The sequence below is a fragment of the Artemia sp. Qi Xiang Cuo genome, chromosome 7, assembly GCF_049724085.1.
Source record: "Artemia sp. Qi Xiang Cuo chromosome 7, ASM4972408v1, whole genome shotgun sequence".
Taxonomy (NCBI): Eukaryota; Metazoa; Arthropoda; class Branchiopoda; order Anostraca; family Artemiidae; genus Artemia; species Artemia sp. Qi Xiang Cuo.
The window spans coordinates 41,058,201-41,072,336 of record NC_142800.1 but is presented as its reverse complement, the minus strand read 5'-3'; the positions used below and the strand labels follow the sequence as shown (position 1 = coordinate 41,072,336).

Sequence of the window (14,136 nt, the reverse complement as noted above, 5' to 3'; positions counted from 1 at the left end):
AACTGTTTGATACATCTGCTATTCCGTCTGCAGATTTCCCAGAATTGTCAGAATTAATCATCTTCAGAGTCCAAGTAATTTCTGTAAGTGATGTTTCATCCCACACTATGTAAACACCTAGGTGTTTGGGCAGTTTTGCTGGTTCACCGCTCTCCATGGAAGATGCTACCGATAGATGAAGCGGATTCGGCGTTAGCTTTATGGCAAAATTCTTCTTTTGTTCAGCAGTTTTGGCATTCTGCCGTGAAGCGTAGGAGCCATTATGGCAAACAAGCGATGTATTGCAGATGGAACAGTAAAAAGAGAACAGATCTCCTGGAACGGCTCTAAACCACTCTTCCCTTTGGTATTCGTCGCATCTTCCTCTTCCAACCAAGTCTCCCAGAAATTGCAACTGAAAACTTCAAACCCTAAACTTTTGAAACTGAAACTTCAAACCCTAAACTTTAAAAAAAGAAAAGAAGTTAGCAGAAAAATATATAGGCTATTACCGGAAATGTATTCAAATAAAAAAGGGGACTAGGAAGTAGTCTAATAGTTCAAGAAATTTACGTAAGCTCAAAATCGCACAAGGAACCTGGTTTTAATACCGCCTCCTTCGTATTTTGTACTTCGAGCCATTCTTTTTTTTTTTCCTCTGTGTGCAACAAAGTAACACCCAGAAGTGACACCCACCTCCTAGCCTATTGACACCAGAGGCAAGAGGGGTCACTCATTTTTAATTTTTGTGACTAGTCTGTCTACACTGTCCAGACAGTAACGCTGTAACCCATATAACAACAAGTTTTGTCTTTCTTAGACAAGCCGGAACAGTTTTCAAGAATCTCAATCGAAACAAAATACTGAGAACCGTATACTCACAGGTGTTGATAGCCTTCAGGATACGGAGCTTTAAACCAAAAAAAGAGACTTTAGGGACCGTTATCAATTTAAGGGACCAATAGGGACCTTCACTCGATTTTAGGGACTTTGTGACAACCCTGCGGTCGCTGTTTATGTGATCAAAATATCTAGAATTATCTTTTTTTTTGCTGTCTAATAAAAGGATCTATACCTATTTGAGCTGTTAATTATACGTCATGGAAAGGCAGCGTGGTCTTTGAAAATACCTTTGAGAGTAAAAAAAAAATTGTCTCCAAGCACTTGCGTAGCAATTTCAAATAAAATTGTATCATAATGATGTACTTTTGCAATTACAATTATAGTAGAGTATCTACAGCAATATGATCATGAAAAATTGAGGACAGATACACAATACCAATTAAAACCTGTAAAATGATATTGCAAGTTTTAATCCGTAACGATACCAACAATAAAAAAGGTTCAACTGGCTACAAAATCTCTTTATATATAAAGATAAATATTATATATATATATATATATATATATATATATATATATATATATATATATATATATATATATATATATATATATATATATATATATATATATATATATATATATATAAACCGCATTTGTGTTTGCACAACCAATAAAAAGCAAGCAGCTCCCATTAAGCCCATCGACAGAGGAGGCGCCTTCAAAACCATTACCCTTAAGTCTCAAGATTTGTGTGTAACTCCCAATTCCCCTAAAAAAAATGAAACAAAATTCCAAAAATTTGGACTGCTCTTCTGTTCCAACCATCAATGGACACCATTAAAAACCACTATGGATTAGTTTAAGGGTATAATGAGAACATGATAAGAGAAATATATGGTAAAAAAACAAGACATCCGTCTCATTACTTCGCGTAAAGGTCACATTATCTTTCAGTATCCATTATCTTTGATCCTACTGCTAATCGATCCTTACTCACGTGTGTGCATTTTTTCCGTCTTTCCTAAGGGGGACAAAATATTTAGCTACTTTGGATCGTGACTTTCTAAGCAGCGCTTTCTGTGGTCGACACTGATGGCATTCGAAATTCCAAGAGGCCATTAGTTATAGTTTCAAAAATCTAAATTGCCTCTGAAAAAGGTTTCTTTCCCTAAGCGTGTCTCTCCCAAAATCCCTTGTTACTGTCTCTTTGAGTGTTTCGTAAGAGTGTTGCAATCTAATAGCAATTTTGTCAGAAGTTTCCAGACAAACGTGATTCGAAAGAATAAGTTGTGGGACCCTCCAGTCATAAGTATTATATCTGACGACTTTGAAGAGCATACACTTGAAACTTTGGCTTTTCAACAAGTTAGACTTACACCTAAAATCATTTTCTACTATAAAATAGGATAGTTTTCAGTGATCACGTTATACAGAAAACAGGTGACACGTAATCAAATGAACAGATCAAGACATTTGAGTGAACGGAAGAAATGAAAAGAACGTCATTTACTAAATAGCATGATTTTATTTACCGCTATTCCGTCGAGATCGTTTCATAATGAAACAAATTCCTTGCACAAAGTTAATAGGCCTGTTGAGTTAAAAGCCCCGTAAGTTTTAAGCTAGCTTTTTACTAAGGCGATCTAATCACAAACAAAAAAAAGAGGCCTTCGAACACTGGACTCCATGTTGGATTGAGTCCAAAACTCTCTTGCACACAAGTCAGTGTCGTCTTTAAACTCTTTCAAAGAAAGCAGGCAATACATTTGCAATTGATGGAACTTTAAAGATGATTGAAAATAGCTTCAATTAGTATAAAATATTATACTAATACAATTACCTTTATAGTGGCAGGTGAGGTGGATGTCCCCTGAAGAGTCCTTAGACCCCTCCCCTTGAGCAAATTCAAAGACGGCAGCCCCTCTCATATTTAGGATAATGAGTATGAATTCAAAACCGGCAAATATTAAATACAAAAACATTCTTAATCCAAATAAAGTAGAGAAACACTAAAATATAAAAAAAATCATATATTATCTTACATATGAGACAGATTCTTTGTCTCACAGACAAAGAATCTGTGGATTCTTTGAGGATAACGGGGGATCCGTTATCCTAGCATATAGGAGGATTTTTGATTTTTTTCAAGTTTTAACTTAACTTTTTACTTTCATTTTGAAAAGACTTGGATTTTGTCTCTGGTCAAATAATCAATAAAACCTCTTAATTTCCCATTTTTAGTAATTCAAACAGCCTAGCTTGAATAGACGTTTTTTGAAACAATGTACTCAAAAATCACTTTAACCAGACGATAAATCTAAAAATTGGAAGTAGAATCGTTAGAATTACGCAAGATGCCGAATAATTAAATTGCCAAGGATTTTTTCGAAAAAAACAACAAAATGAATTACGAAAGAGTTTAAGTCTTTAATAAAAAAAAACTTCTATTCGATTATGTCATTAACATTAATAACTAGTTTTTAATACCCAGGACGGACCATTTCGCTTTTTCTTAGCTTAGAACTCCGTAATATTCCTGATTTGTAGTGTTTGTTTTTCAATATTGGTATATTTGGCAAATATGATAGTGAACTTGTCTATTTAAATCTTGACAGTTAGACAACCCTTTGAAGGGTTTCCAATAAATCTGACTTGTTAACGGTCAAGAGCAACTGAGGAAGAAAATTAAGAATTTCTTCCAAAACAGAAGGATCAAGCATAATATAGAATCTTTGTATTTTAAGTTTAAAAACAAAAGTTTTCCTTTCAAATAAAAGTACGATAGTACTCAAACAGAGGAGGAATTATCGTATATATCAGGTGGGATGCAAAAACAATACAAAAAAAGACTGGTAGAAGTCAGGGTTATAACAGCGCTTGGTCGAAGCTACATTTGAAGATTACAAATAATTTGCTTTTTCTGCTTCCCTTCTTTCCAGGCGTCGCCTCATTTTCTTCCTATTACATTAGAACTTTCATTATCCATAATTAGAGCAAAAATCTTGGTCTTCTTTGTCTATCCTATCATGAGTCTCTTTTTAGAAACTTTTATAGTTACTGCACACTGACGAAAATGCACCGAATTAATATGTTGCGCTTTCGCAATCGATGTTCATAGTAGGGAATTTCAATTGAATGCGACGAGCCATCTTTGGATTTCTTTACAGGAAACATTGTTGGTTTTAGAGAAAGTGGAAACACTGCTCTTCTGTGTGTAACAACTAGAAGCGTTTCCATTGTAGCCTACGCAGTTCGAAATTTAACTCCGCCTGCCATTGGCTTCATTGACGTGACAGCCTGTCCCAAGCCAGGAAGAAGGAGGGTTGGGCGTCAGGCTTGCTACCTGTCCCTATAAAAAACACCCAGCAACAGAAACGTCGACAATAGCCTTGGATGAACCATCTTCTCCCCTGATAATAATAATAATAATAACTCTTTATTTCCATAATAGCTTATAGCTAGCAGCGGACGTCAAACAACAAGAAAATATAACACATGAGATCAGATAAATAAATATAAAAATAAATAAACTTTTTATAGATTTCCTTTTCAACTAGTACCTCATTATAGTGGTTCACGAAGTATGGAACAAATGATGATAGATACCTTTTTGATGCCTTTCGGGGTGGGGGACAAAGGAGTTGGCACGACGAACGTATTTTTGGCCGACTGATCTGTGATTCCTGGAAATCCGGTAATATTTTCCGATGGACATCAGAGCTTAGGCATTTTTTCCGAAACGCATCGTGAGATCGTGGCGCCTTTCAGATAGTTTCTGAAGCCTCAGTTTCTGCAAGCTGTCCTCATAGGATGTATAATTTGCTCCAAGCATTATTTGGCCCGCCCGCTTCTGAATATTTTCAAGCTTTTCGGTTTGGATAGCCGTTAGACCTGGGTACTAAACGGGACAAGCATACTCGGTTTGCGATCGGACATATATACAGTATAGACTGCGCATAATGGAAATTTGGATATTGACCCGCGTTAGACAAGCAAAGGATTTTAGGCATAGGGAAGCCTTTTGGAGGATAGACTGTATATGTGGATCCCATTTCTGGTTGCTTTTGAAAATTACTCCTAGGATTTTTATTTCATCTTTAGTTGTAAGTCCAGTGTCTTCTTGGGACGGAATTGCAGATTTAAAAAACTAACACGTAGAATATCGATCTTGGCTTCACTAGATGTAAGAATTAGATTTTCAAGATTATGCTTTAGCTCGAAAAATATTGATGAGGTGGTGATTTCCTCTGCTAGGCTCGCTAAGGTGCGGAATGATATGCTTGACAGGTCGTCAGCAAACTTGTAGCGACTTTGTATATGTGCTAGGACAGGGTTAGAAACAATCAAAAAGATCAGTGGTCCTAATTTTGTCCCTTGGGGTGCTCCACACCATATTTCTTGGAATTTCGGATGCTTCATCCTGCGTGAGTGAAACACATTGGTTTCGATTGTGCAGGAAGCTTGCAACCATTCTCACAAGAAACTGTCGACCACTCATTTCTTTAGCTCGGTTAATAGCTATCAGGTGTTGGATGCTTTCAAACACCTTTACTATATCGCTGAGAAGGATTTCTGCGTGTGACTCTTCCTTCTCGAGATGTTTCATCAGATCGTCAAGAAGACATACAAGATAGTGGGAAGTATTATGTCCAGGCCTGAAACCAAATTGCGTAGGGTCTAAATTAGCTTCAATATCTCCATATAAATATTCACAGATAAAGCCCTCAAACACTTTGGAAAGGCACGGGGTTTTTGAAATCGGGCGCAAATCGTTAGGTGAGAGGGTTTTTCTATTTTAGGAATGGGAGTTATATAGGCTGTCTTGAAGCAATCCGGGAATGTACCATCTATTAGACATTGATTGAAACAGGCAGCCAAAATATGACTAAGCTCCTCAGAGCAATGAGCTATCAACTCAATAGGAATTTCTAGATGGTAATTACTCTTCCTGAGGTCCAGGCGTTTGAGCTTCTCGCATACTTCATGGGGGAGAATGATCGGAATTTGTTCAATGGGTCCATTTTCAGGTATCTCGTCAAGAGGTGGGTGTGTGTGACAAATATTTCAAAAATATGCGTTGATCATATCAGCGCTCAGAGGGTCACCATCAGAGCCGTAGGTTGTCAGCTGCTTTCGAGTCCGTCCCATAATCTCCTGGACCTTCTGGTGGAATCTAGAGGGGTTAGACTTCCAAAGCTTGTTAACCACTTGAGCACCAAATTCCTTTTTAGATTTCTTTATTTTAAGACATATGACATTGCGCATTTTTTTTAGCCTCATCTTGATATCCCAACTTATAGAGCTCATTTCTCGATTTGATTAGATCCTTAATCTCTTTAGTCACCCACGGCCTATTTTGTTACTTGACTAGGATTGTCTTTTCGGGAAATATTACTTTATATTCATGGAAAAGCTGAGCAGTGACCTCTTGCATCATATTGTTGCCGTTCTTCATAGTAAGGACATTCGACCAGTTTTTCCTAGCTAGCCACTCTCGCTAAATCTGGAGTGCTTCTTGAGTATGCGGGCAGTACTTCACCCCTGACTGGGATCCGTTAGGAGTTTCTTTCCTAGGCTTCCCTATCACAGTTCGGTAGGTACTCATACCAAAAGCGGGGAAAGTGTAGGGGGGGATTATAGAACTCCTCAATATTGGTAAAGATAAGGTCTAGTACTTTTTCCTCGCGTGTTGGGACTTCAACAACTTGCGTAAGTGAGAGTGAACTTGAGAGCCAGCTAGCCTTTAAATCATTAAAGTCGCCCAGGATCTGAATGGCAGCGTATGAGTATTGGGATCTTATGTAGTCAACCGAATGATGTAGGTAGAGTACGAGTTCCTTTCGGAACGATGCTCTTGGCGGGTAGTAGACTACACCAAAAATTATTGACGATACTTCTTTTGGTAAGTATCGGGGCCTTGTCCAAAGCCACAGAACTTAGTGCTCAGGTTTCCTAGGGACATGTATATTTAGGGCTCGATTCGGAATTGCAGACTTGCAAAGAAAACCAACTCCACCACCATGACTCATAATGGCCCCGTCCTTATTTAATCTTGGGAGTAGATACACATCGTACCCGGAAATAACCGTGCATGTGTCAGACGCGGACCAAGTTTCGCACAAGCAAGCCACTTCAATGTCATTTTGTATGAGGGTGATTTCCAGCTCTTCAACTTTATTCCCAAGAGAGCGGACGTTTGCGAGCAGGATTTAGGGAAATGAATACTTCTGATTTGTGTGATTACAATCCTCTGTCGTACCGTGTAGAGTTCGGTGTCTTTGGGCATCCATTTGAGCTGAGCGCTGAGTACACTTGGGTTTGTATTTTAAGGTTGCAACAGGTGTTTTCACTTTTTGAAGGTGACCTTTTTGTTGATTGTAAGGGGGTGGGAGTTGTTCATGGAGTAAAGCTTGATTTATTGGTGGTAGGATTGAGCGGTGGAACTCAAGAATGGGCTGTGTTAGACTAACGACTCGATGAGCTGTGAAAATCTGTTCCTCGTTGGAAAATGGGGAGTAATAATTTGGTGTGCTGGTGGGATAGTTAGTCTGATATCTGGTACGGGCCCGTATGGTATAGCTTGCCATCTTATTGGGGGTGCTGGTAGCCACGGTCTTCGGAAGGGGGGCGGGGGAGCTATAGGATGTATGCTGTTGTCTTTCCTCGGAGGTGTGAGTTTCAATTGCATTAAGGGGACAATTCTCAGTAAACGATCTCCTGTTCTGATATCTTGTTTTCCAACTTCGGATTTTGCAGGGAACCCGTTTTTGACTGCTTCAGGTGCATTTTTATTGCCCCATGCAGGTGACGTTTAGCTGGCAGGTGCATTTTAGGACAGTCATTCGCTAAGCAAAGACCACAGGAGAACTTTCGGCAAGGTTCTTTGTGTACCAATATACATTGATCGTTGCCACATTTTCCCCTATAGAAATCTGTGCAGATGTGCAGAAAGGGACAATCCACACTGTTTCGGCAAATTCCCCGGAGGTGGAAACGGCATACTAAGGGTTCTTTGATTTGTTCCTTTGGATTTTGGCTTGGGACCCAATCCTTTGGATTGGGACAATCCAAACTGTTTCTGCAAATTCCCCGGAGGTGGAAACGGCATATTAAGGGTTCTTTGATTTGTTCCTTTGGATTTTGGCTCAATTCATCTTGATCAGGAGAGATTTGGGTACTTTGGTTTAGTTGTTTAGGCGTATGGCAGGGACGTTGATAGCAGTTAGTACACTTGAACGAAAAGTACCGGCCGGACAGCTTCTGCAGAGCCAGTACTAGGTCAGCATCTATTGCAGCGCATGCACCGTGCTGCCATCTTTTGCAAGAATGGCATTCAAAGGAGGGGCATCCCCCAGCTGGTATGTCACAGGTGATGCACCTAGAGAGGTCAGGGATTAGCAACGATTCGTATGGAGGCAAGCCTAAGGCAGGTAAGTCATTACTGTTCTGCATTTTTCTAGCCTCATTTACTTCTTCTGCCATTACTTCAGGAGCGGGTGTTATTGGTGGTTGTGAAACTGGTTCAAGTTCGGATTTTTCACTATCACCGGGGTTCATATTGGCAAGAGTAGAATACGAGGGCTTAGTGATTACAATAGGACTTTCGGCCGACTTGGAGAGAATACTACATGCTTGGGGGCGAAGAAGCCCGCTAGATCCCGCTGAATTGGGAATGGAAGTAGTCGTCTTAGTCGGTTTTCCGGTCACTTTCGGAGACGCAACAGTACCAGCATTTTTTGGTTTGCACGGAGGGCAAAGGTATGTATTCTTTAGTTCTGGAGAGTATTTAACTTTACCGCATGTGAAATGAAACCACTTGTTGCACTTAGTGCATGCGCCGCCACCGGTCTTGCTGGTTACATTGGCGGAGCAGATTCCACATGTATCTTTAGTCATGGCCAATTCTGGCACAATACACAGGAACAGGGGAAGTGTCGGGACCCGCTCACCTATTCCCCGCAATTCAAAGGTAATTTAATACCGGCGGGTACGTACGGCGCTTGCGGCGGGTACCCTCCCCTCTTCTGCCTATTGCCTGGTATATCCTGCCAGAAATCTGCACAAACAACTGCTCTTAATATATGTATTTGGTGTTAAGCGCGGCAAAATAAAACGCGGCTCTCAGGAAGAGTCCGGCGTGATTCTACTCCTTAATCCGTGGTGGGCTAGTAACAAAATACAGCTTACAGAGGAAACACAGCGCGAATAAATTGCCGTTCTCAATGTTTATCTAATATGAAGGAAAGAAGACCTGATGTAGATTTGTCAAGACGTGATTGGTTGAATTTATTTCAATAGGAATGATTGGTGACGTCACTAATGAATTCCTTCAATTAATCTTCACTCCTGGTTATATATATCACTTATATGGATTAAAATACAATGTCTAAGAATTTTTTTTTTTTAAGGTAGGTTAATTATCACTTCCAACTTTCTGCAACTTCTATCCACTTAAAACTGAGCAAGTTCTCAGAGATATGAAACAGTACAAAATCAAAATATTGGCCCTAAGTGAAATTCGGTGGAATGACATTGGCCATAAGAACCTAGAGAATGGATATGTGTTATTCTACTGTGTCGATGACAGCCATCACAAATCAGGGGTAGGAGTACTGTTGTCCCCCGAAGCTCATTGATCTCTTTTCAAATGGACACCTGTGAATGACAGGATAATGTTAACTCGATTCCTTCCAGAGCACAAGAAGTTCTCAGTGATCGTGTGCTATGCGCCTAAAAATGAGGCGGATGAGGATGACAAGGACATTTTCTATGAAACATCACAGGCTGTTACTAAAGACATCCCCAAGCATGATGTACTGTGTGTTCTTGGTGACATAAATGCAAAAGTGGGAAGCGATCGTCGGTATTGTCCTGAAGTTTTAGGTCAGCATGGACTTGGCGGAATAAATGAAAATGGTGTGTTACTAGTAGACTATGCAGTAAGTAATGATCTTGTCGTTGCCAAAAATTTTTCTGGCCGCAAAATAGGTCATAAGCACATATGGACGTCACCAGATGGCTCAAATCGAAATCAAATAGGCCATTGTATTATCTTCTGGAAGTTACGCGCAATCCTTTTAGTTGAACATGGATACAGATGAGCTGAAACACAGTTCGATCATAGGATTATGGCCACTCGCGTTCAGATCAAACTTCGTGCCCCTCAGAAACCTAGTTCAAACCCAAGAAAACCTTACGATACGGATAAACTGCATGACCGTAAGGTTCGCAGAGACTTTTGTACAGCTCTACAAAATAAGTTTGACACTCTAGAAGTGGAAGGCAGCATACCAGAAGGCATTTAAACAAAGTGGGACACCGTAAAAAGTGTATAAACTACGGTCTCTGAAGAAAAACTGGGGTTCAGAAAGAAACCAAAGGAAAGGAGGATCTCTGACACCACCTGGAATTTGATTGATTAGCGAAAGGTACTTAAGCAGATCTTACTGACTGTTGCAAAATGGTATGCAATGACAGCATAACAGCTTCTCAACAAGGAGAAGGACAAAGAAATTAAAAACAGTTCTAGGAAGGATAAAAGACTTTTCCACGAAAAAAAGCTGTGCTAGCAGAGGAAGCTGCTAAAAAGGGTGATTCTAAAACTGTTTACCGGCTGACTAATGAGATAGTCGGGAAACAGAGCAGCAGAAGCACCCTGGTAAAAGACGAGAATGGAGCGATTTTAACAGATCCTGACAAAATTGACGAAAGGTGGGCGGTCCACTTCGAGAAATTATTAAATTGACTGAACCCAGTGACAGAGAAAATGTACCTGATACCCCCTTTTTACAACTTGACATAAATACTGACCCGCCAAGCTCTGCCAAGGTCATGTATGCAGCAAAAAAGCTGAAAAACGGACGAGCTCCTGGCATAGACGTAATCCCAGCGGAAATATTAAAATATCCAATAAGAACATCCCTCTCTGTGTGGATCGCCCTTTTCATCAATATATGGACTACAGGGAAGATTCGACGTGAATGAACCAAGGGGATATCGGTAAAAATTTTCAAAAAGGGAGACGTGCAATAATTAGAGAGGTATCACCCTTCTGCCAGTAGCATGCAAACAATTGGCCTCCATTATATCGTAGGCTACCGGGTACAAGATGAACTCGATACACATCTGCGAGGAGAGCAGCATAGTTTTAGAACCGACAGATCGGGCTCTGACTTGATATTTGTGCTGAGAACGCTTGTCGAGGAATCAAAAGAGTGAACAAATAAGTTATATCTACTATCTATTTACTTTGAAAAGGTATTTGACTCAGCTGACCAATAATGTTAATTAAAAGCCCTTAACTGTTAAGAGGCGTCCGAAAACCTAGTGGGCATGAATATTTCCGTTTACAAAGAGACTGAGTGCTGCGTTATGACCTAAATTGGTAAAACCAGATTTTTCAACATAATGTTTGGTGTGCGTCAGGGATGTGTATTTTTCTCATGTCTTTTTGTAACTATAATGAACTACATGTTAAGACGAAACTCTGGATATGGCATAAATGTAAGCAGCAAGCAACTATAAGATTTGGATTTTGCGGATGACGTAGTCTAGCTAGAAGAGTCTAAACAGAGGTTGCAGCAGCTACATGACGTAATTACAGAAAATGCAGAAAATGTCGGGCTAAGCATAAACGTTGACAAATCAAAGAGCATGTCCATCACAAGCTTACCGCTAGTTCTGCAGCACAAGAATATAAGTATAGAAAAGGTGAAGGACTTTAAATACCTCGGTAGCCAGATCAATTGTGATGGTGAAATAATGACTGGATGGTGAAATAATGGAGAGATTAAACGCAGAACTGCTCAGTCGACTGGAGCTTTCAATAGACTTAAGTCCATTTGGAAAAGTAGGAAATATTTCCTGCGACTGGAAATACGTATCCTCAGTAGTAATATGCTATCCATACTCTTCTACGCTAGTGATCGCTGGATAATGAATTCGCTGCTTGAAAAGGTAATTCTTGCGTTTGGAAATATGTACCTAATGAGAATTTCAAAAAAAAGCTGGCAACATAGAATCAGTCACTTTGAAATACACAATAGAACAGGACAGCTTCTCATTACTGCTGTTCTGAAGAAGAGGAGATGTCCATATGTAGGTCATGTACTCCGTAAGAAAGAAGGATGCCTTCCTTGGACAGCGTCCGACTGGAAACCAGGCAGCAAAAAAAGACGAGGTCGTCGAAAGCACACTTTACGGTCAACTTTTGATCGAAATCTGAGGAGGGCTGAGACCTCGTTAATACCTGAATGGGAAGATGTCACCGCTGCAGCATTGCTTCGGGACGAGTGGAGAGGCTTCGTCGACGCCCTATGCGCCACCAATGGCTCAGGAGGAACTAAGGTCTGAGGTAAGGTATCATTATTTATTGTTGGTTTGAAGCAGGCATTGTAGTCTGGTAAAATAGAGCGTGTATCGGTTGCAGGCCACGTCCAACAAGAACAGGCAATGTCATTGGTGCTTATTAAATCTTGTCTGCAAGACATAGTTCGTGGTTATATAATCTTGTTTGCAAGTGACCTTGCATTGGATTTCAGAATTTCAGGAAAGAAAAAGTTGAAAGAACACCCTTTAGACTTTGTTTTTTAATCCTTCGACCAGTAAGGACGGGTGGTGGGCGTGGCGGGTGTAATAGTAGCTTTGAAATAGATTGTTTTGGATATGCTTGCCGATTGTTCATAATAAAACTACCAAAGTACGGTGGAGGCTAGAGAAACAAGGGTGGAGATTTCCTCTTCAAGTGACAAGTCAATGGGCGTTGTTTTTTTTCAGAGTTATAAAGCAATGCCTTTCTTTCTTGCTTTTAAACTTGTATACACGTAGTATAAGGCAACCACCAAAGTAATGGTTGTGTGCAAATCCTTTGAATATGTCAAAAAGTAATAGCTTGCGATTATTGTTACAGGTTAGATGATTAGTCATGCATAAATGTAAATGCTACCATTAATTAGCCTTTTTACACTTACCGTCACAAGCAAATTTCTCTACGCTTATTGTTACATTCGTCAATTCGCGATTCAATTGGGAGTGACAGGCGAGACTCTCACTTTAGGCCTTTCAACCATACAGATCACCTTGCAGGGGCGGATCCAGGATTTTTTTAGGAGGGGGGGGGTAAAATAGGTTTATGCGATACACTTGCGTTAGGAGTAAATTTATTTGATGCAAACTTGCGTTAATTCAGTAAATTACACTACTTTAGAGTACGTTGGGGGGGGGGGGGCGCCCCCTGGATCCGCCACTGTCACCTTGTATGACTCATTCTACAAGGTGTAATATCTTCATCTTTTTACTTTTGAAGTGCATCTATGAAGCCTCTGTTCTACATTAATTATTTGCATTACACGGGGCTGTGCTTGTCATGTCGCCCCCCAAAGGCACACTTTTCGGATCTTTCGACTGTTCTCGAAATAGCTACCCAGAAGTTTTAATATGAGCCATGTGGGGTTTGGAGGCCCATGGGCGTTGAATAGGTGGCAAGTTCTATTTTTCAATATTCTTTCCAAGTTTTCCTATCCATTTTTAAGATATCCTATCTGTCCTATCCCCCTTTATATGGATTATTTTGATGGACTTTGTATTAAGGAGCACAGGAAAGGCAATGGGAGACCACGGAATCAAATAGGGAGGAAAAGGTCTCCTGGACTTAGATTACGCTGATGATTTAAGCATCCCAGAGGAAAGTTTGAGCAAAATGAATGAGCTTTTAGAGGTTTTTCGAGTTCAGGGTGCTAGAATAGGTTTGAAAATTAATGTTAAGAAGACTACGTCACAAAGGCTAGGAATGACTGAAGATGAAAAGGTGACGTTGGGTGATGAAAAGATTGATCAACTGGGCAGCTTCACTTACCCTGATAGCATTATTAGCAATTGCAAAGTGATCTGTGATAAGTTCAACATTAGAATAGCACAGGCTCATGTCTTGTCCTACCCGTTAAAAAAGGTTTGGAAGGATAGAAATACTTACCTACAAATCAAGATTAGACTATAAGACTCTACAGTGATGACAGTAGTCAAAATGGCTCTGAAGCATGGGCGCTTCGAAAAGCGGATGAAGATTTGCTAGATGTTTTCCAGAGATATTGCGTAAGGATTGTTCTGGCTACCCGGCTGACTGACCGTATTTCAAACAATAGGATGTACGAAAAATATGGTTCAATACCGCTCTCTAGGCCTATAATGAAAGAAAGGTTGAGATGGCTAGGGCACGTTGTGCGGATGAAGGATGAATGACAGATTGCCAAAGATTGTTCTTTTCGGCCAACCGTCTAGCGCTAAACGGAAAGCAGGTCGTCCTCGTCTAGGGTG

General features: G+C 40.1%; 2 protein-coding genes across 2 annotated transcripts; both read left to right on the top strand.

The window, feature by feature from the left end:
- Window positions 1-9,497: 9,497 nt before the first annotated feature.
- On the top strand, window positions 9,498-9,926 carry LOC148950279 (protein CFDP2-like). Its single transcript, XM_089091821.1, has one exon. It carries the CDS (start codon window positions 9,498-9,500, stop codon window positions 9,924-9,926), a length of 429 nt encoding a protein of 142 aa, XP_088947947.1.
- Window positions 9,927-11,760: 1,834 nt separating this feature from the next.
- On the top strand, window positions 11,761-12,177 carry LOC148950278 (uncharacterized). Its single transcript, XM_089091820.1, has one exon. It carries the CDS (start codon window positions 11,761-11,763, stop codon window positions 12,175-12,177), a length of 417 nt encoding a protein of 138 aa, XP_088947946.1.
- The last annotated feature ends 1,959 nt before the right edge of the window (window positions 12,178-14,136 follow it).

Excerpts from the sequence above, each read along its gene's own strand:
- LOC148950279 (XM_089091821.1), top strand. The coding sequence starts at position 9,498 with ATGTTAACTCGATTCCTTCCAGAGCACAAGAAGTTCTCAGTGATCGTG.
- LOC148950278 (XM_089091820.1), top strand. The coding sequence starts at position 11,761 with ATGAATTCGCTGCTTGAAAAGGTAATTCTTGCGTTTGGAAATATGTAC.